The sequence below is a fragment of the Oryctolagus cuniculus genome, chromosome 8, assembly GCF_051225735.1.
Source record: "Oryctolagus cuniculus isolate XC-2025 breed Fujian yellow rabbit chromosome 8, ASM5122573v1, whole genome shotgun sequence".
Lineage (NCBI taxonomy): Eukaryota > Metazoa > Chordata > Mammalia > Lagomorpha > Leporidae > Oryctolagus > Oryctolagus cuniculus.
The window spans coordinates 52,301,267-52,323,365 of NC_142874.1; the positions used below are offsets into that span (position 1 = coordinate 52,301,267).

Sequence of the window (22,099 nt, forward strand, 5' to 3'; positions counted from 1 at the left end):
GGGAGGGAGGGAGAGATCTTTCATCCACTGGTTCACTCCCAAATGGCTGCAATGGCCAGAGCAAGCCAAAGTCAGGAGCCTGGAGCTTCATCTGTGTCTCCCACCTAGGTACAGGGGCCCAAGTACTTGGACCATCTCCCACTGCTTTTCCAGGCACATTAGCAGAGAGCTGGATCAGAAGTGGAGCAGCCATGACATGAACCAGCACCCACATGGGATGCTGGCATCACAGGCAGCAACTTAACACACCATTCCACAATGCCAGCCCTGAATTCTTTACAATTTATTTTTTGGGCTCTGTGGCAATTGCTTTATGTTTCATAACTAATACAGCTTGATTTTTTTAAATGTATAGTATAGTACCTTTTACACATTGCCAGTCTTCTCATATCTTTTTATATGCTAATTAGACTAATTGTATATTCTTGGTCCTTTTGTTCTAGCATTTTGCTATAAAATGATTTTTAATACAGTATGTTGCTTTCCTTCTGAAATATTTGGACTATTCAAGTCTTAATATTTTGAACTATGAGCTCATCTCTCAAGAAGGTACCAGCTACAGTATCAGACAGTGCATGTGGACAGCCCGAGTCTAAAACATAAATAAAACAAGAAAAACACTCCTACTTCCTCCAAATAGTCTGTGCATGTACTAGGGAGATGTGCATTAGGAGAGTCTCTTCAAATTATGGTTCACCAGCCTTTGGAGATTTTGGGGGTGGGGGGTGCTGGGAATGACTAACTTAAAAGTAATTTTTTAAAAAAATCAGATCCTCACAGCTACACAACTTCTTGTTTGGCATGAATTTACTTCTGGTGACAGCTGTACTAGAGTTTTGAGTGGCAGCAGGTGCAAAGGACAGGCACTCCTTGTCCCTAGGCAAAGTCAGGGGAGAAATGGGAACAGAACCCCAAAATGGCTCCTTCATATTGTATCCTTCCATAGCCTCACCAATGTTTCCTTCTTTACGTGAAAGCCACATCCCTACACAAGGGCTCAAAATAATACCTCTCACACTGGATGTTTTAAAATCACTTCCTGCATTTCCCTTTTGTTGTTGCTGTTTTGTTTTCCCTCTATAGTGCTCAGGTATTGATCATAGAGAAGCGAGTCAGCAGTCTTGTCGGTTCGATATTTCAGTAGGCACCTAGACCTATGATGCCATCCTAAAATGGTATATTATTTCATGATTTTGTAAAATCATGCCTTTTATTTTGACATGATTATAGATTTCTATGCAATTGTAAGAAATAAAAGTTGGCCCACTCCCCAAGTGGCCACAACAGCTGGAGCTGAGCTGATCTGAAGCCAGGAGCCAGGAGTTTCTGCTGGGTCTCCCACGTGGGTGCAGGAGCCCAAGGTCTTGGACCATCCTCTGTTGCCCTCCCAGGAGCACCAGCAGGGAGCCAGATCAGAAGTGGATTAGCCAGGACTCAAACCAGTGCCCAAATAGGATGCTGGCGCCACAGGCAGCAGCTTCACCCACTATTCCACAGCTCCAGCCCCTAGAGAAATATTAAACAACTTTGTTCAGTTTCCCCTAATGATAACATCTTGCAAAAACTATAATGTAATATCACAAGCACAGTACTGGGATGTATTACATGGAAAATGGAGAATAATTCCATCACCAAGAAAATCCCTGAAGTTGCCCTGTTATAGCTATACCCAATTCTCTCCCGTCTCCATTCTTCCCTTAACTCTTGCTCAGCACTAATCTGTTCATCCCTTCTACAACCTTGTCATTTCAGGAGTGTTAGGTAAATGAAATCAAACCGTATATAACTTTTTCTTTATTCCACTCATCATAATTCTGTGGAGATTCATCCAACGATTTATATAGATAAATAGCATTCTAAGGTAGGGATGCACAACATTTGTCACTTGGAAAAACATCTGATTGCTTCCAGTGTTTAGTTGTTACAGTAAGCATTTATTTATAAGGTTGGCATGAACATACATTTTCTTATTTCTGAGATATATATTCCAAATATAACTAGCTGCTTCATTGCTTGCAGGTTAAGAGTTACTGTGTCATCTTACCTTCTCAAGAGGTGTGAGTGGCAGTTTCCCCACAATGTCACAAGCGTCTGGTACTGTTTCTGCTTTCTGTTTCAGGTGCTCTGGTGTGATATCTCATTGTGATTTTACTGTGTATTTCCCAGCAGTGAGTATATTGAACAACTTTTCATGTATTTATTTGCAATTTGTTTGTTTTGGTGGAATGCCTATAGGAGACTTTTGTCCATTTTTAACTAATTTGGTTTTTCCCCATTTTAAACTCTAATGTATGTATATAAGACATTAATTGTATTTTTTAAATTTATTTGACAGATAGAGTTAGACAATGAGAGAGAGAGACAGAAAGGTCTTCCTTCCGTTGGTTCACCCCCAAAATGGCCGCTATGGCCAGCACTGTGCTGATCCGAAGCCAGGAGCCAGGTGGTTCTTCCTGGTCTCCCCTGCTGGTGCAGGGGCCCAAGCACTTGGGCCATCCTCCACTGCACTCCCGGGCCACAGCAGAGAGCTGGACTGGAAGAGGAGCAACCAGGACTAGAACCTGGTGCCTATATGGGATGCTGGCAGGTGGAGGATTAACCAAGTGAGCCATGGCGCTCACATTAATTGTATTTTATTATTTGTTTAAGAATAATTTAGGGGCTTGCATAGTGGGTTAAGCCATTGCCTGCAATGCCGGCATCTCATATGGTCACTGGTTCATGTCCCAGTTACTCCACTTCCAATTTAGCTCCCTTCTAATGTGCTGAGAACACAGTAGAAGATGACACAAGAGCTTGGAGATCTGCCACCCACCTGAGAGACCTGGATGAAGCTCTTGCCTCCAGGCTTTGGCTTGACCCATGCCTAGGTGCTGCAGCTATTACAGTAGTGAAACAGTGGATGATCTCTCTCTCTCTCTCTCTCTCTCTCTCTCTCTGTGACTCTGCTATTCAAATAAATAAATGAATCTTTAAAAATAATAATGTTGATATTTTGTTTTGTTTTCATGCAAATTTTGTAATAATCTTATCTAAATGTACAAAAAAATCTGTGTAATTGACAGATGTTACATGAAACCAGTTTAACAATTTTGGTAGAATTAATATTTCTACCACCATGGGGCTTCCTCTCTATTTGGTTTCACAGCATTTTTTAATTCTAGAGAATACAAATTTCTATACGTGTTTTGTGAGATTTATGCTTAAGAATTTCTTTTTTTAGCTGAGTAATTTTAGTTGTATTTTTAATCTCAGTACCTTGTGTCTATTGCTAGTATTTAGAAAAAAGGTTTTCTTAATTAAAGATTAATTTTATTTGTCTGAAAGGCAGAGTTGCAAGAGAGAAAGACAGAGAGAGAGAGAGAGAGAGAGAGAGAGATTGATTTGCATCTTCTGACCCACTCCCCAAATGGCCGCAATGGCCGGAGCTGAGCTGATCTGAAACCAGGAGCCAGCAGCTTCTTCTGGATCTCTCACAAGGGTACAGTTGTCCAAGCACTTGGGTCATCCTCTGCTACTTTCCCAGGTGCATTAGCAGGGAACAGGATCAGAAGTTGGAACAACCAGCAACCAAACCAATGCAGGTGCTGCCAGTGGCAGCTTTACCTGCCATAATCCTGCAAAGAACAAAAAAGTGCTGATATGTCTTTGAGATCATGATTTTAATTCCAGTAAATCAACATCCAGTGGACTTGCCAGATCATATGGTAGTTCTATTTGTGTGTGTGTGTGTATAAATTTGCATTCTGCTTTCCTTACCATTTTGCATTATCCCATCCCCAACAGTGTAAAAGAGTTTTCATTTTTCGAAACCCTTGCCAACACTTATGAGTTTCTGTTTTTGTTTTGCCTTGCTTTTATTTATAATGTACATGCTAACAGGTATGAGCTGTTACCTCTTGGTTTTGGTTTGTGTTTTCCTGCAAATTAGTGATGTTAAATATCATATACCTGCCTCCTCTTTTTATGTTTCCTTTAGAGAAACGTCTTTTCAAGTCCTTAGCCCACTTTTGAATCAGATTGTTAGTGTTTTTTAAAAACTATTAAGCTATAGTATTTTTATTTTTTTTGAAGATTTACTTATTTGAGAGGCAGAATTACAGACACAGAGAGGAACAGAGATAGAGGTCTTCCATTCACTGGTTCACTCCCAAAATGGCTGCAATGGCTAGAGCTGGGCTGATCTGGAGCCAGGAGCCAGGAGCTTCTTCAGGTCTCCCACATAGGCTTATGTTCTTGGAAGGAAACATTAATTTGACATTTTCTTGATAAAAATCTGTAGTGACACAATAGGATAAGTATAGTTAACTAACTTATTGCATATTTCAAAGTAGCTAGAAGAGAGGATTTTGAATGTTCCCAACAAAAAATGATAAATGTTTAGGTGATAGATATTCTAACTAATCTGGATTGATCATTACACATTGTGTACTTGTATATGTATGAAAGTATCACACTGTACCCCATAAATATATAAATTAGGTATTAATTGAAACATGCAACAGAAAAATTAAGATTGACCTTTACACAGATATGTTTAAAAATTATGAACCAAGCAAAATAATACTGACCCCAAACTTCAAACAGGGTTATTATGGACATGGTACATGACTGAATGGATTATAATAAGGTTACTTTTAATATTTTAGCCTAGGGTCAGATAAAGGTCTTTGTGGCTTTGGAATAAAAAGTATTTTAAAAAGTCTTCCTGGTGCCAGCATTAGGGTGCAACATTTATGCCTGCCATACTGGCATACCATGTGAGCATCAATTCAAATCCCAGCTGCTCCACTCTTGATCCAGCTCCCTGTTATTGTGCCCAGGAAAGCAACGGAAGATGGCCCAAGTTCTTGGTTCCCTGCCATGCATGTGGGAGACCTGTACAGGGCTCCAGCCTCCTGGATTCAGACTAACCCAGCCCTGAGGGTTGTGGCCATTTTGGGAAAGAACCTGTGCATGGAAGATATCTCTGTCTGTCTGTCTGTCTCTGTCTCTCTGTATATAACTCTGCCTTTCAAATAAATAAATCTTAAAAAAAAAGAAAAAAACTTACCCATCCTCCCCCAGGATATGGAAAAATGACTGGGACAGAGAAAAGAGAAACAAGCCGAGGACTGAAGAAAGATCCATATAAAAAAAAATAAATACTCCAGAAGTGGGTACTGGCAAAACATTATGGAAATGCAAATATCTAAAATCCAGTTTTATGTTTCCTATGAAATGAGCCTTTTTAGGCTGGCGCCACAGCTCAATAGGCTAATCCTCCGCCTTGTGGCGCCAGCACCCTGGGTTCTAATCCTGGTCGGGGCACTGGATTCTGTCCCGGTTGCCCCTCTTCCAGGCCAGCTCTCTGCTGTGGCCCGGGAGTGCAGTGGAGGATGGCCCAAGTCCTTGGGCCCTGTACCTGCATGGGAGACCAGGAGAAGCATCTGGCTCCCAGCTTTGGATCAGCGCGGTCCACCGACCGTAGCTCGCCGGCTGCAGCGGCCATTGGAGGGTGAACCAACGGTAAAGGAAGACTTTTCTGTCTCTCTCTCTCTCTCTCTCACTGTCGACTCTGCTTATCAAAAATTAAAAAAAAAAAAAAATGAGCCTTTTTAGTCAGTTATTAGTTTGTTTTTATCATTGAACTTCTATTAAGGTTTGTTAAATACTTGAACCTGACATGAATGATGTGTGGGAGAAATCAGTGTGGGAGTTGTTCCCCCGATGTAGTATAGTTTTGCAGAAAGACAGCTGTTCAGTGTCAGGCTTGGCATTCGATGCTGATCGCCAGGAGACCTAGAGAAGGATCAAGATCAAAAGGGCTATGAGAATAAGAGGCTGCATTCTCTGCATTGGCATACATATTGGCATTCTGTTAAGTGGGAAGAGAAGATGGAGATATTTCCCTAAAGTTTAGAGAAACTGAGGAGACAAGTGTTGTGGTGCATCGAATTAAGCCATTGTTTGCGATGCTGGCATCCCATATCAGAGTGCCGATTTGAGTCCCAGCTATCGTGCTTCTGATCTGCTACCCTGCTAATGTGCCTGGAAAAGCAATGGAAAATGGCCTGAGTGCTTGGGCTCTCTGCCACTCACATGGGAGACCCCTATAAAGTTCCTGGTTTCAGCCTAGCCCAGCGCAGGCCATTGCAGCTATCTGGGGAGTGAACCAAAAGATGAAAGATCTTTCTCTCTGTTTCTCCCTGTCTTTCTATCATGCTACTTTTCAATAAATACATAAATATTTTTTAAAAAATCTGAGCATTTACATGTTATATCTCCTTTTCTTTATAATGTGATTTCAATATTTATTTTTTTAAGATTTATTTATTTATTTGAAAGTCAGAGTTACACAGAGAGAGGAGAGTTAGAGAGAGAGAAAGAGAGAGAGAGAGAGATTCACTCCCCAACTGGCCGCAACAGCCGGAACTGCGCCTATCCAAAGCCAGGAGCCAGGAGCTTCTTCCAGGTCTCCCACGTGGGTGCAGGGGCCCAAGGACTTGGGCCATCTTCTACTGCTTTCCCAGGCCATAACAGAGAGCTGGATCAGAAGTGGAGCAGCCGGTCTCGAACCAGCACCCATATGAGATGCAGGCGCTTCAGGACAGGGCGTTAACCCACTGTGCCACAGCACCGGCCCCTCAACATTTATGTTTTTGTTCCTGAACAGATGAAATTGTTAAAACCCTGAAGTCCTATGTTAACAGTTATTAGATTCAAGTTAATTAAGGTAGAGGCTAGATTCATTTAAAGAGAAGTCTTAGAGAAGTCATTGGATTGGATGGTGACAAGAGTGAAGCCCAAAGAGGGAGTCATGATGGCATTGTTATTAGGGATAGCAAACAGAGAAGGTAGATGAAGAGGGTGCTCCCTGCATCTCTCTGCCACCTCCCTTCTCCAGCTTATCAGATACATGAACAAATGGGTCACCTGACCTAGGACTGGGAACCTCCAGAAGAATAAGCAGAAATCAAGCATCTTCCTTACCAAGTAGCTCCTCTTAGACATTTTAGTTTAAGTAACAAAAAGCTGACTGGTACAAAGGTTTTTAGCACCTGGTTCTTGCCTCGTTTCTATCAACCAGCCCTAGCAAAAATCTACAAGTCACTTTCAAAGGTCCTAGTTGTCTTTTCTGCTACTACATATTTAAGAGTAAGAAGGAATTCCAATTGAAATTTGCAAGCAAATTTTAAAATTCAAATGTCTTATCTTTCTAAGATAAAAATTTCGTTGCTTGTCTCATTCCTAGCTTTTTGCACCTTCCTTGACTTTTGAACTTCTGCCAAGTATTTCTTACCTGCTAGATTTGCATTAATCAGTAGCCAGATTTGTGAATGTTTATGCTATGCGTCAGATACTCTGGTCTAATTATTTATGAGAATTATGAGAAAGGAAGCCTCTGATCAATATCACCGTAGGGGCTTCCCGTAAATACTCAGTGAAACGTGGAAGCTGATACTTACTAGTGCCTAATTACATGCAGAAAGTAACAAGAGTAACACTGATCCATTTGCAACATGCCGCTAGCCCATATGTGATGAGAACATCATATCAGAGGTTTCATTACTGTTCCCTGATGCAGGCAAAGTCAAATGTCATTTCATAAAAAAAAATGTCATTTCATTCACTCATTAACTTTATTTATTTATTTTTTGACAGAAAGAGTTAGACAGTGAGAGAGAGAGAGAGAGAAAGAGAGAGAGAGAAAGAGAGAGAGAGAGAGACAGAGAGAAAAATCTTCCTTCTGTTGGTTCACCCCCCAAATGGCTGCTATGGCCAGAACTCTGCCAATCCGAAGCCAGGAGCCAGGTGCTTTCTCCTGGTCTCCCATGCGGATACAGGGGCCCAAGCACTTGGGCCATCCTCCACTGCCCTCCCGGGCCACAGCAGAGAGCTGGCCTGGAAGAGGAGCAACCAGGACTAGAACCCGGTGCCCATACGGGATGCCAGTGCTGCAGGCAGAGGTTAACCAAGTGAGCCACGGCGCTGGCCCCTCACTCATTAACTTTAAATAAATATTCCTTAAAGCACTGGAAAAGCAGCAGAAGATGACTCAGTATCAGGGCTCCCGCCAGCCATGTGGGAGACCAGGATGGAGTTTCTGGTTCCTGGCTTCAGCATGGTCCAGACCTGACTGTTGAGGCCATTTTGGGGAGTGAACCATCATAGAAGACCTTTCTCTGTGTCTGCCTCTCCCTCTCTCTCTATCACCCTGCCTTTCAAACAAATAAATAAATCTTAAAAATTTAAATTCTAGAGATTTTTATGAAATAGCTAAGGTCATCCACATTAGATAAACCACTTATGTTAATAAATTTTCTCCCACACTACATTAAAGTATAATCGTTTTTTGTTGTTGTGAAACCAAGGCATGCATTAATTTCTCCTTCCTTCAATGCATTACCTGCTATACCACAATGTCAGCCCAAGATTAGTACTCTTAGAAAAAGAGACCCCAGATAATTTGCCAAGGTGTATTTCCATACACCAATAATTAGGAAAGACCTTTACTTTGTGTTATGTATTAAAGCATTCTTCTATTTTCCAAGCATATTAACAAATATAAACAAAAATAAATTGTCTTAAATTAAGGATCTCTTCTCTTATTCTTCTTAGTTACAGAGATCAATAAATATATTAAGTGTTACTTTGACCCAGATTTTGAAGCCTTGGCTAGAGGCCCATCAATTTCTCTTCTTGTGCAGTGGATTAAGTCCATATTTTAACCACTTTCCTTATCAGCCTCTCAGAACCTAGGCCAACATGCACCTTCGATAACCCCTGCGGACGAGGTACCAAACAACTGAGGTCACCCCTAAGCTCCAGAGCCTACCAAATTATTTACATTGGCCATTCCAAAGGGAACCTGTGAGACCAGGTAGCTCTACCAGTCTTGCCATACAAAAGCTATTTCTTACAGGACCAGCTCACTGGCACCTGTATAGCCTTCTAGCAGCCTGGCAGCTTCCTCTTGTTTGGAACTGGAAATAACAAGCAAGTACATTTTTCATTAACTTGAGTTTCGTGCCCTGCTATCAAAAAACATATATGATAGAATATTAGTCAGCCATAAAAATGAATGAAATCATGACATCTGGAGCAAAATGGATGGAGCTGGAGATTATTATGTGAAGTTAGCCAGACTGAGAAAGAAAAATATCACATGTTTTCTCTTGCATGTAAGTTAATATGTAGAGAATATAAAAATTGTATGGATGTCATATCATTTCTAATGTAGTTATAAGTATTGCTTGACTGAATCATACTATGTAGATGACAATATACCCTTCTTTTCCCATGTTATGATCACATTGCCATATTAATATTTCTGTTTTCAAGAAAAAATAGTATATATGTATATGTATATAATGTCTACATAAGAAGTGAATATGGCAAAATGTTAAACATTGTTAAATTTTGAAACCCAAAATAATAAGCATAAAAAAGACATCCTCACATTTTGAGAGCTTTCTGCAGGAACACTCATCTACACTGTAATAAGAAAAGCAGACTGGAGTTTTAGCAGTGTTGTTAGAGCTGATATTCTCAATGCTGATCTAGAAATTAAACAAGGAGATCTCTGTGAGTGCTGGGGGTGGGGGAATGGTGGAGGGGAGCTACAAAACATGAGGCAAGGTCAAACATCCAATGAGAAAGTGTATTCTATGATAGATCATCCATGTCTTCCAAAGAGTCAAATAAGATACACTGAAAAGACAAACAGTACAAGAAAAACCCAAAAATTCCCCCCTCAAAAATGAACGTTCTATTACTTTGTAAATGCTTTTATTGGGTTCTCCCCCAACCCCCCACTGGAGAATTAAACTCCAATTTTCTAAGGCAGCTTTTGTATGTAATTGATTAACTTTTCTCTGATGCATCTACAGTATTATTACTTATGTACCACCTTGGGAGAATTAAGAAAATAGTCACTCAAATAATTTCCTGTGTTCTGTGGTTTGAATAAGGAATCCCAGTTGGGAGAAACTATTGAGGCTTTTGTGGAGAAAAAAAGCTCTCAAACTGTTATTTCAATAGTACTTTTATAAAGCAATTCATGCGCTGGAAATGAATCCTTGGGAAAATGATACTGATACTGGCTGGATAGTCTGAGTTTTAAAACCTGTTGTATGTCTTTTCCTGATGGTTATCTGTATAAAATATAAAAAAAAAACTCTTTTGTTTAAGATTTTTGCTTTGCTTTCTCATGAAGAGACTGCTTATATGAATGCCTTAATATTCCACATTTACTACTTCCCAGATTAACATCCTTGCATTTAAATTTTAAGATTATTTTTAAATGTAAAATTACTTGCTCAGTTAATTGAATTACCATTCTGAAAAGCTTCTAGATATTGGTAGTGATTGTGTTTTTTTTTTTTGTCAATTTAATCAAAATATCCAACAACCTGCGTTAAATTTATGATGATTGATACCAGAATGAGTAGATAACCTTAATATGCATGGATAATTTTATGTAACAAAGGATATTGGAGATTTGGGTCACCAAGCATAGTTTGTATTTTAAAGTACTATAGAATGTACTATAGTACTATAGAATGGGTATATCTTTGAGACATGTTAACAAACATTTTTATCTTTGCCATTTTAACAATGTAAAAGCAACTTGTGAATTTAATTTATTTACTTGAGATGGAGAGAGAGAGTGCTCTCATCTTCTGATTCACTCCCTAAATGCCCTCATCAGCCTGGGCTAGGCTGAGTCAAAGTCAACTGGATGACAGGAACCCAACTACTTGACTCATCATCATTGTCTCCCAGGGTTTGTGTTAGTAGGAAGCTGGAGTCAGCAGATGAAGTCAGGAGTCAAACCCAGGCATTCAGACATAGCATACGGGTGTCCTAACCTCTGTCTTAACTGTGTCCTTTGCCAAATGACTGGTCCTGAATTTGCGAATTAAGAGGTTGTATGGCTGGTGCCCTGGCTCACTAGGCTAATCCTCTGCCTGGGGCACCGGCACATCGGGTTCTAGTCCCGGTCGGGGCACCGGATTCTGTCCCAGTTGCTCCTCTTCCAGTCCGGCTTTCTGCTGTGGCCCGGGAGTGCAGTGGAGGATGGCCCAAGTGCTTGGGCCCTGCACCCGCATGGGAGACCAGGAGAGGCACCTGCCTCCTAGCTTTGGATCAGCGCAGTGCGCCGGCCGCAGCTCGCTGGCTGCAGTGGCCACTGGAGAGTGAACCAACAGTAAAAGAAGACCTTTCTCTCTGTCTCTCTCTCTCACTGTCCACTCTGCTTGTCAAAAATAAAAAAAAAAAAGAGGTTGTATAATGTGCACTCATAATCTTCTCTGGTCTACCAAAATGCTATATAAGACATTGCCTCCCAATTTCTTCTGTGGAGTAGAACTCAGTACTGTAATTCAAAGTTAAAATTAACATGGATGGATAAGACTTTAAGTGAAAAAAAAAAAAAAAACAGAAAATTGTGTATACAAGGTAATGAAATATTTTTTTTTTGCTTATTAAAGGAAAATTAGAATAGTTTTGTAATAAAATAAAGCATCAGGTTGTTCCAGGAAACAGAAGGATATCATGAATGACAAAACTTGAATGACTATACAAAATTACATAAGACTTGAGGGAAATCAATTTTCTTTGTGTGGGATTACAATACCCAAAAACAATGAATCTGAAAGAAGTGATGAAATGTGTTGATGCCTTTTTGATGGGTTTGTTCATAAGAGGAAGTTAAAAAAAGGATTTTGTGAATTCTTTACTGCTATAGATTATATTAATTCTGCACCAGGATTTGAGATTTCTCTCCACTAGAATGACAAATTGATCTTAAAGTCTTCAGCTGCTCTGCACAAGGAATGATAGAAGGTTATGCTTCAAATTTAGTGTAACTGTAGAGACAACAGAGATTCTGCAGCTTATCTGAATAACTCTGTGTGCAGTCTCCTGATTTTGTAATGTCTCGGATAATTAAAAAAAAAAGAAAAACAAAGAGCAAAAGTTATTTCTGAAGGAGTCAGTGTCTCTTATAATAATTAGGTTACCTTTTGCTATACCTATTTTATAATAATCTTTTGATATGATGGCTAATAGTCAAGCTATACCCATTTCTCAGACACCCATGCTCTTCTCTTACTCAAGTCTCCTTTGAATATTCTTTCAATAGTATCCTCCTAAATCAGATTCTACATTCAGAAAAGCAGTTTTTCAGGTTATCTTTTCTATCTCAATGTTTTTGGTTTTCTAGAAATCCCTGGATACCTACAAAGATTCTTCTTTCACCTTCATAAAGGAGAATATAATCAGCATTTCTGAATTAGCTCAACACTGTTGAAAAAGTTGCTTGGGAAGAGCTGTCAAATCAAGAGAAACATGACCTTCCCTGAATTAGTTTTGTATAGAGAAACACTATGAAGACAAGGGATGATTTCCATTACATCAATAATGAAAAGTGAAGTGCCCTCTCTCACAGCTCATGCTATACTTAAACATCCTCTGTAAGCTAAATGCACATGCATACATCCTTTGTAGGCAGGATCAAATCCTTACAATGTCTTCATGTATTAGAATCCAACAGAATTTTACTCTCATTGAATATGGTATTGTAGCTTAATGTAATAAATTAATCACCATTATTTCATCATATTTTCAAAAGAAGGTTTACACTTTCATCTTACTTAGCAAAGAAGCATATTTTTCGAAAAAAGAAAAGGTTGTACCTGGCACTGATAATTCAAGACAGAATTTTGTGTGCAAATTCTAAGCTCACATCACTGAGAGAACTATCTGAATTTACCAGGGGACTGATACAAGATTTCCAAAACTTTTTTATTGTCAAAACACACAGTTTCATGAAAGGTTGGGTCAGACTGCTGACCCAAGGTCTAATGGAACAAGAATTAAATAGAGGTGAATGAATTGACAAGGGAAATAAAATTGTGAGTACTTACTTTGCAGTACCTTTGGCAACATTTTTCAATGTATTCATTTCTGATAGATCTCTGAGTAAGCTGTTTCTATTTCTTGGTGTAGTATACTTTCACAAACTGAAATGATCGTTTTAAAAAATTCAACTTTTTCTCACTGACATCTCTGCACAAGGAATGATAGAAGAAAGAAAATACTGAATTCCACATTTCATGACAATATAGTTATTTGTAAATGTTTGTCAAGATTCTCTCCTCCTCTTTTACAAGAATGTAATTAGACAAATCAATTATGTAATCAAGGACATAGGGTGAATAAATTTAGGCTTTTTGCTTTTTTGTTTTTCACATATGAAAAGCCACAGTAATGACAACGGTTTGTACTTGATATATGCAGCTAATGTCTACAAAGCCCTTTGTGAATACCACTCTGATATTAGGGTTCCTGCCTTACAGATTTTAAGAAATGTCATTTTCTGACAGCTCAGGAACCTCAGCAAATTCTGAAGACCTCAAGGAGAGGAGTTCATTAATATTACATGTACCATTAGCACAACCTGGTAGAGATGCATCTCTTGCTGGTGCCTAATAATAAAGCAAATAACAGAGGACTTTGAAAGTGCAATCCTATATTATTGATGGTAAATTCCACTTAGTATTTAATTCTGTGGGCTTAGTAGTTTTCAATTCTGTATAAATCTAGATCTGAAGACCTTTCAGAAAAGATAAATATGCAAGTTACTTAACATTTCTTGCTGAATTATGTAAATGGACCAAGTAAAAACACAGTGAAACCAGCTTTCTATATAACAATAAGCAAAATAATGGTTTATTTACAATTACAAGGAAAGTCTGTCTGTTAAAAACTATTCCAAAATGTGTAAATCAATGAAAGTATAGCTACATGCCTTTTTAATGCCTACTGGAAGGTTGTTTAATAGACTCACTCAGGAACTAGGGCTGTGGTGTAGATGATAAAGTTGCGGTTTGAGTACCAGCTGTTCCACTTCTAGTCTAGCTTCCTGTTAATGGACTGGGAACGTCCTTGGGCCCCTGTCACTCATGTGGGAAACCTGAAGGAAGCTCCTGGCTCCTGGCTTTGCCCTGGCCCAGTTGTGGCTGTTGCAGCCATCTGAGGAGGGAACCAGTAGATGGAAGGTCTCTCTCTCGCTTTCTCTGTAATTCTCACATTCAAATAAATAAATAAATCTTTAAAAATTTAAAAAATGTAGACTCACCCAAAGGTTATTTCTCCACACAGTGTGTTTTAGGTTGATTCACTATTTTATTCATGTGAATTATAGTAATCAATTACACTTACTGTAATTGCATGTTTACATTGATAAGACTTTAACCAGAGTTTAATCTGTTAGAAATGTAAGTGATTAAAAAGATTACTATTATATTGTCCTATTTGGTATTAACCAGTTTTGTATCTTGTTTTAGCACGCCTTTCTCAATTGGCTGTAGCAATCTCTTCACTGCCTTTTGAAGTAACTTAACCATTCTGTTGGTTTTCTCATTAATGAGCTAAATATATTCCTCGCGTGTTACCAATATATAGTTGCATGGCTCATGACTTTGAGATTTTTAACATTACATTTTCATAATATATTAGTCTGTAAGGCTAACAATACCAACAAAACTATTGGCTTCCAAACACTGAATTTGCTATTTAAGGTGCCATGTAATATTAGTCAAATGTAACATTTGAACTAACTATAACATTTATCAATATATTTTGGATTTTGATAAAGACAAATACATACTAAATGTTATGCTGATGTCTTCATACAGGTCTCATCTGTTTTGCTTTACTGCTGACCACCTTATCATCAAATAAATAGTTCCACACATTCATTTTATCATATATCACCAAGGAGAAATTTTTCTCCACAAATACTTTATTTTCATAGAGTCTTTGCTCTCCTGTGAAGACATGATGTTATTTTGTATGTATTCTATTGTTTATCTTTCCAGATGTTATCTATTCTTCAAAAATCAACCCACAATCTTGGATTTATGAAACAATAGTTATTTTTTCTGTTCAAATTATTTCTTCATATGAATTCCCATTTGATATTGAATAACAAGACAATTCCTGTGTCCAATGAATGAATAAAATTTGATCTCCACAAAGTCTCCAAAGTTGAATCACTAACTTATTTAAAATATCCCATTATACTAATTGCCTTATTTATATTATTAAACATGAGCTACCTTATGACAGCTATTATAGTTTTCTCCTTATTTATTGACTTTTAAAGATTTATTTACTTATTTATTTGAAAGAGAGAGGGAGCGACAAAAAGAAGGAGAGATTTTCCATCTGCTGGTTCACTCCCTATATGGCTGTGATGACCAGTTCTGGGCCAGGTAGAATCCAGGAGCCAGGAGCTTCATTCTGGTGACCCACATGGGTGGCAGGAGCCCAAACACCTGGGCCATATTTTGCTGCCTTTCCAGGCCATCACACTGAGCTGTAGTTGAAGTGCAGTAGCCAGGACTGACACTGTTGCCCATATGGGATACCACTGTCGCAGGTGGCAGCTTTACCTGCTATGTCCCAATGCCAGTCCCTCTATTTCTTAAATAGCATTTGTTTCCTTAGCAGTTAGTCTTTTTGTTCCTTTTTCCTTCAAATGGGCTTGGAATTCAATGAAAGCAGAATCTGTAATACACTGTAGATATTTGCATTCAGCAAGACATTGTCACAATGCTTTTCATAATATTAAATAATCCATAAATAGTTGTTGATCTGATTTTGACTCTTACACATTTGCTAGCTTGGAATTTTGACATATTTGATTAGGTCTCAATTTTCTAAATTGTATGAATGTTAGGATTTTGTTTTCTTGTTTGTTTTATGGAATATGTACATTGTACTGACTGCACATATAAGGCCAATTTCATTATTGTTTTCCAGAAACATGCCAATATAATCCTTTGCTGAGTGTGATCTCAAATTCTGTACTCAATCAGGGAAAATTTTAGATATTGCTTTGAGCACAGTTTATGAAACAATGCTTCTATCCCATGTTCTATTTTAATATACACTTTGCTTCATTTTATAGCTACAGCAAAAATTTGGAGCCAATAGATACCAATAATGTCAATTCCAGGAATTATTGTCCTGCTTTGTTTTTCTAGTCAGCAATTTTAGGTTCATTTCAATTTCATTCTCATCATAATTCTAGTGGTCATAACTATTAATTTATATGCATCACTTATACTCATTGTCTATTATTTATTCCTCCCTCTCAGAATCTTGATGCCTGCTTTCTGATGCTACTAAAAGTAATTTTGACTAAATAAATTGTCACCAAAATTGGATTTTAAAAAATATTTCAATCTCTTTTAATTCTTTTATTTTTAAAAAGATTTTACTTGTTTATTTGAGAGTTACAGAGAGTGAGAGGGAGAGACAGAGAGAAAGGTCTTCCATCTGCTGGTTCACTCCCCAGATGGCAGCAATGGCTGGAGCTGAGCCAGTCTGAAGCCAGAAGCCAGGAACTAGGAGCTTCTTCCAGGTCTCCCACATGGGTGCAGGGGCCCCAGCACTTGGACCATCTTCTATTGCTTTCCAAGCCATAGCAGAGAGCTGGATTGGAAGAGGAGCAGCCTGGACTAGAACCAGCATCCATATGGGATGCTGGCATCGCAGGCGGAGGATTAACCTAGTGTGCCACAGCTCTGGCCTCTTTAATTCTTTTCTAATTAGTCTTTCATCCTTAAAACTCTACCAAAGACATTTTAGCCCAGTCACCAATTTCCTGAAATGTGCTAAATCCAGTAAGTGGTTTGTCTCTCTCGCTGTGCTTGACCAGCCAGAGGTTTTGATGTTGTTGACCACTTTCTCCTCTTCTACATACTCCTCTTGTCTGTTTTCCTGTCTCACTAGCTCTACCACTGTGTACACTGATTGTTCTTCTTCATTTCTCTGATCCCCTGATGCTCCAGAGACTTGGCTATCTTCTCCTACTTATTAATTTCACTCAATACCGTGGTTTAAATATCATCCAGGGACCAATCACCTTTTCTTTCCCTTAATTTCTTTCATCTACTTGAATGTCTTTTAGACATTTTTAATTTAAAGTGTTCAAAACTGGATTCAATATCTTCCTTCTACATACATTCCACTTACTGTTTTCCCATCTCAGTAATTGCAAGGTCACCCTTTCAACTGTTTCCTTTCCCCTCATAGTCTATATCTGACGCATCAACAGTTCTATTTTAGAATATGTTCTGAACATATCTTACCACATTTGCTTCTGACACTCTGACTCAATATAAGGTCATCATTGTAATTACTAAAATTGCATTTAACAGGTCTCTCTACTTCTGTACAAGACTGCTGCATCTTTTCATTTATTCTTATACAATATTCACAATAACCTTTTAAAAATAAATCAGGTCATGTCACTCTTCTCAAAACCAACCCATAGTTACATTTTCACTTACTGGTCCTCCTGCCTGAATCAATCTTGCTGCAAATAACCATGACTTAAATTGCTGTTTCCAGGTTTTAGTAACATTCCCTATAAGGCTTTACCATCTTGCGTAAGAATGTAATAATCAGGCTGGCACGGTGGCACAGTAGGTTAATCCTTGACCTGTGGCACCAGCATCCCATTTGGGCTCTGATTCTAGTCTTGGCTGCTCTTCTACCTATCCAGCTCTCTGCTATGGCCTGGGAAAGCAGTAGAAGATGGCCCAGGCACTTGGGCCCCTGCACCCACGTGGACGACCCAGAAGAAGCTCCTGGCTCCTGGCTTCAGATTGACTCAGCTCCAGATGATGTGGCCATTTGAGGAGTGAACCAGCGGATGGAAGACCTTTCTGTTTCCTCCTCCCACTGTCTGTAACTCTACCTCTCAACTAAATAAATAAAATCTTTTTTTAAAAAAGCAAAGAATGTAATAACCTCTCCAATGCCCAAGGTGGCCAAACCTCTTGTTCCCTTTGCAGACTTTTTTATACACAACATTTGTCATCCTCTAACATACCACATGTCTTACTTTAAAAAAAAATTTATACTCATTAATTCACTATTAGGCAACCTTCTTAAAGGCAGGCAGGATTCATTACTTGGTATTTTCAGTATTAAGAGAAGCACCTGGTATATAGAGGAGACCAGGACATATTTATTGAAATATTTACTTGACAAAAAAAAAAAAAAGAAAAGAAAAACATAGAACCAAACTTCAATACACTTTGAAATCAATGCATCTGTCTTTTCTGGCTGATAGGGTGACAGTTGGAAATGAGAAGCCATTTAAAACTATGACAGTTTTTGGATATAGCATTATTTTTAACCCAAAATGTTTTTATTTTATTTCTGTCTGACCTAGTTCACAAAGGATTTGTACCAGCTGTTTCTATTTGAATGTTGACAGCCACTTGAAAATCGTGGGTGGGACATTTAGTTCACCTCGAACCTTTCATCCCAAAAATACCCTGGAAACATCCTATTAAGATAACATATATATTGAAAATTATTTTTACAGAAAATTTATTCTATGTTAGCACTCACTTATGTCATTATTCTTCCAGAAAAAATTTTCAGACATGAAATTACAAGCATCGAGTGTTTGTCAATACATATTTCCTCCTATCTCAAAACATGAAGGAAGAAAAAGTAATATTCTGTCCTTAAGAGAGATAATGTTTGTGTTATTATTGTGTTATTATGTAAATCATATATACATATACACCCATATTTATATGTATAAACATTTGTATTTGGTAACTAAATATTCAAAATGATCATATATCCTTAAAAAACTTTATTCCCCATGCATCAGTTATAGTTCTTATATTAGAAAAGTAATTAACACACACACAAAAAAATGCTAACTGGTATCCTGGAATGTTAGATCTTATTATTAATGGATCTGATGTAAAGATTTGTTTTCCTAATTGTGACAATTGATTATCCTCATCTAAAAATGACCCCAGTTACTGTCACAAGTATTTGAAATTTAAAGGACTGTTTCCCAATATTACCTTCATTGGCTGCCATCACGGATCTTAGAGATGGAAGGCACCTGAATATTGTGTTTTTTCAGTGTGTGTTTGAATTGGATGGATTAAATGATTCTGTCAGTTTGTTCCAGGCTGACACAAAGCAAAGTGACAACTGGAAAAGGATGTCACACAAATAGATCATCTTTGGAAGACAACTATCATGCCCTGGATACTCTTTCAAAGTTTTGTCCCTGTCTGAGATCAGAGAGAAAATCCAAGCAACAATTCATACCACCTGGTACTTGTATTGCTGTCACAGGGATCTGTTTGTTCCCTGATACTTCAACCTAATCTGAAGCCAGTAGAGCATTTACATTGTGTTTTCTTCTTCCTCTAGTAAATAACATCTCTCAAGTCCACATTAGAAGAAAAACGTGGTATTGACTGCACCAAAGAACATAAGACATATATTTGTTCATTCCTCATGAACTCCTACACAAATTTGCTTGTGACAATTGCTCAGTAGGAATCCAAAGGCTAAGGAAAACCATCTCACTTTTACAGCCACCAGGGAAGATTCCACATATACTCACATGTCAAGTATGCACAACATAGCTATTTTTGATGATGATGATGATGATGATGAAAATGATGATGATGAAGAACTGATTGGTTACTTACTGCCAGATAATGTTCCAAGTATTCTCCAGTGTTAACCTGTTAGTGCTCTTAACATTTACATAAGAGAAGGGCTATGTTTCTTCCCAGTCTACAGATGAGGTAGTTTAAGCACTGCAAGATTAGGAACTTGCCTAAGTTTGATGATTCAGATGCTGACTCATAATTTTTGTTTTCTGATGTGAGTAGAGAGAATGTCTCTTTCATAACAAGCATTATGATTAGCTAGACTGGCTAGCTACTTATTTCTCTCATAATGTTCATGTACCAATTTCTTAATGATATGTGGAGTTGTTCTATGGACCAGGGGTTATGGCTAGAGCTTTTTCTATCTCTATGAGGATGGTTGTTTCCCCAAAGCTAACTTTCTGAGATAAGTTTTATTTTAAATGGTTTTAAATTTATATAAAATGAAAGAAAACACAGATTTATACGGTTTTTTAGCATCTTACATATAGCAATTTTGATACAGTTAATAAACTGATATTGACACATTGTTAAATTATGTGCACAATTATTACAATGCCCTTAGTTTTCCTGTAGTGCCACTCTAAGTTGCAGAATTTTATCCAAGATATTACATCACATTTAGTCATCGTGTTCCTTAGATTTCTCTTCAATGGGATAGTTTCTCAGACTTCCTTGTTTTTGATGATCTTGGATATTTTGAGAAGCTCTGGACAGATATTTTGGAAAATGCCTTACAAAAAGGAACATATCTGATGTGTTTCTAGGGTGATTAGAGTGGGGTTCTCTTCTTGAGAAGATTATAGATGCAAAGTGGCATTTTCATCACATCATGTAATCTGTATACACTGTGAACACAACTTATACCATTGACCTGATGACCTGACTAAGTAGGTAGCGTGAAATCTCCAACTTGGTTCTTATTCTTCAGATATTTTATTTTATTTATTTATTTTGCTGCTCCAGGACTTTTACTTCTTCATATAAACTTTCTTTTTTCTTTCTTTTTTTTTTTTTGTCAGGCAGAGTGGACAGTGAGAGAAAGAGAGACAGAGAGAAAAGACTTCCTCATACTACAGGGCAGTTGTAATCAAAACAGCATGGTACTGGTACAGAAACAGATGGATACACCAATGGAACAGAATTGAAACACCAGAAATCAACCCAAACATCTACAGCCAACTCATATTTGATCAAGGGTCCAAAACCAATCCCTGGAGTAAGGACAGTCTATTCAATAAATGGTGCTGGGAAAATTGGATTTCCACATGCAGAATCATGAAGCAAGACCCCTACCTTTCACCTTACACAAAAATCCACTCAACATGGATTAAAGACTTAAATCTACAACCTGACACCATCAAATTATTAGAGAGCATTGGAGAAACCCTTCAAGATATAGGTACCGGCAATGACTTCTTGGAAAACACCCCAGAAGCACAGGCAGTCAAAGCCAAAATTAACATTTGGGATTGCATCCAATTGAGAAGTTTCTGTCCTGCAAAAGAAACAGTAAGGAAAGTGAAGAGACAACAGACAGAATGGGAAAATATATTTGCAAACTATGCAACTGATAAAGGGTTGGTAACCAGAATCTACAAAGAAATCAAGAAACTCCACAAGATCAAAACAAACAACCCACTTAAGAGATGGGTCAAGGACCTCAATAGACATTTTTCAAAAGAGGAAATCCAAATGGCCAACAGACACATGAAAAAATGTTCAAGATCACTAGCAATCAGGGAAATGCAAATCCAAACCACAATGAGGTTTCACCTCACCCCAGTTAGAATGGCTCACATTCAGAAATCTACCAACAATAGATGCTGGAGAAGATGTGGGGAAAAAGGGACACTAACCCACTGTTGGTGGGAATGCAAACTGGTTAAGCAACTATGGAAGTCAGTCTGGAGATTCCTCAGAAACCTGAAGATAATCCTACCATTCAACCCAGCCATCCCACTCCTTGGAATTTACCCAAAGGAAATTAAATTGGCAAACAAAAAAGCAGTCTGCACATTAATGTTTATTGCAGCTCAATTCACAATAGCTAAGACCTGGAACCAACCCAAATGCCCATCAATAGTAGACTGGATAAAGAAATTATGGGACATGTACTCTATAGAATACTATACAGCAGTCAAAAACAACGAAACCCAGTCATTTTCAACAAGATGGAGGAATTTGGAAAACATCATGCTGAGCGAATTAAGTCAGTCCCAAAGGGACAAATATCATATGTTCTCCCTGATTGGCGACAACTAACTGAGCACCAAAGGGGAAACTTTTTGAAGTGAAATGGACACTATGAGAAACAGTGACTTGATCAGCTCTTGTCCTGATGGTTGATGTACAATGTAATACTTTATCCATTTTAGTATTTTTTTTGTTCTAGTACCTTTGGTTGAACTCTAATTAACACACAATTATTCTTAGGTGTTTAAATTTTAACTGAAAAGTGATCCCTGTTAGGAATTTGGAAAACATTATGCTGAGTGTAATAAGCCAATCCCAAAGGGACAAATACCACTTGTTCTCCTTGATAGGTGACAACTAACTGAGCACCAAAAAGGAAACCTGTTAAAGTGAAATGAACACTA

General features: G+C 38.1%; 1 protein-coding gene across 1 annotated transcript in view; it reads left to right on the forward strand.

The window, feature by feature from the left end:
* The window catches only part of INPP4B (inositol polyphosphate-4-phosphatase type II B), a 1,031,775-nt gene extending 1,010,010 nt beyond the window's left edge, over positions 1-21,765 (forward strand). Inside the window, exons 19-20 of the mRNA XM_089302454.1 lie at positions 2,120-2,168; positions 20,522-21,765. Coding sequence (XP_089158580.1) covers positions 2,120-2,168; positions 20,522-20,647 — 175 coding nt within the window. The 3' untranslated portion in view covers positions 20,648-21,765. The remainder of the gene's footprint in view (positions 1-2,119; positions 2,169-20,521) is intronic.
* The last annotated feature ends 334 nt before the right edge of the window (positions 21,766-22,099 follow it).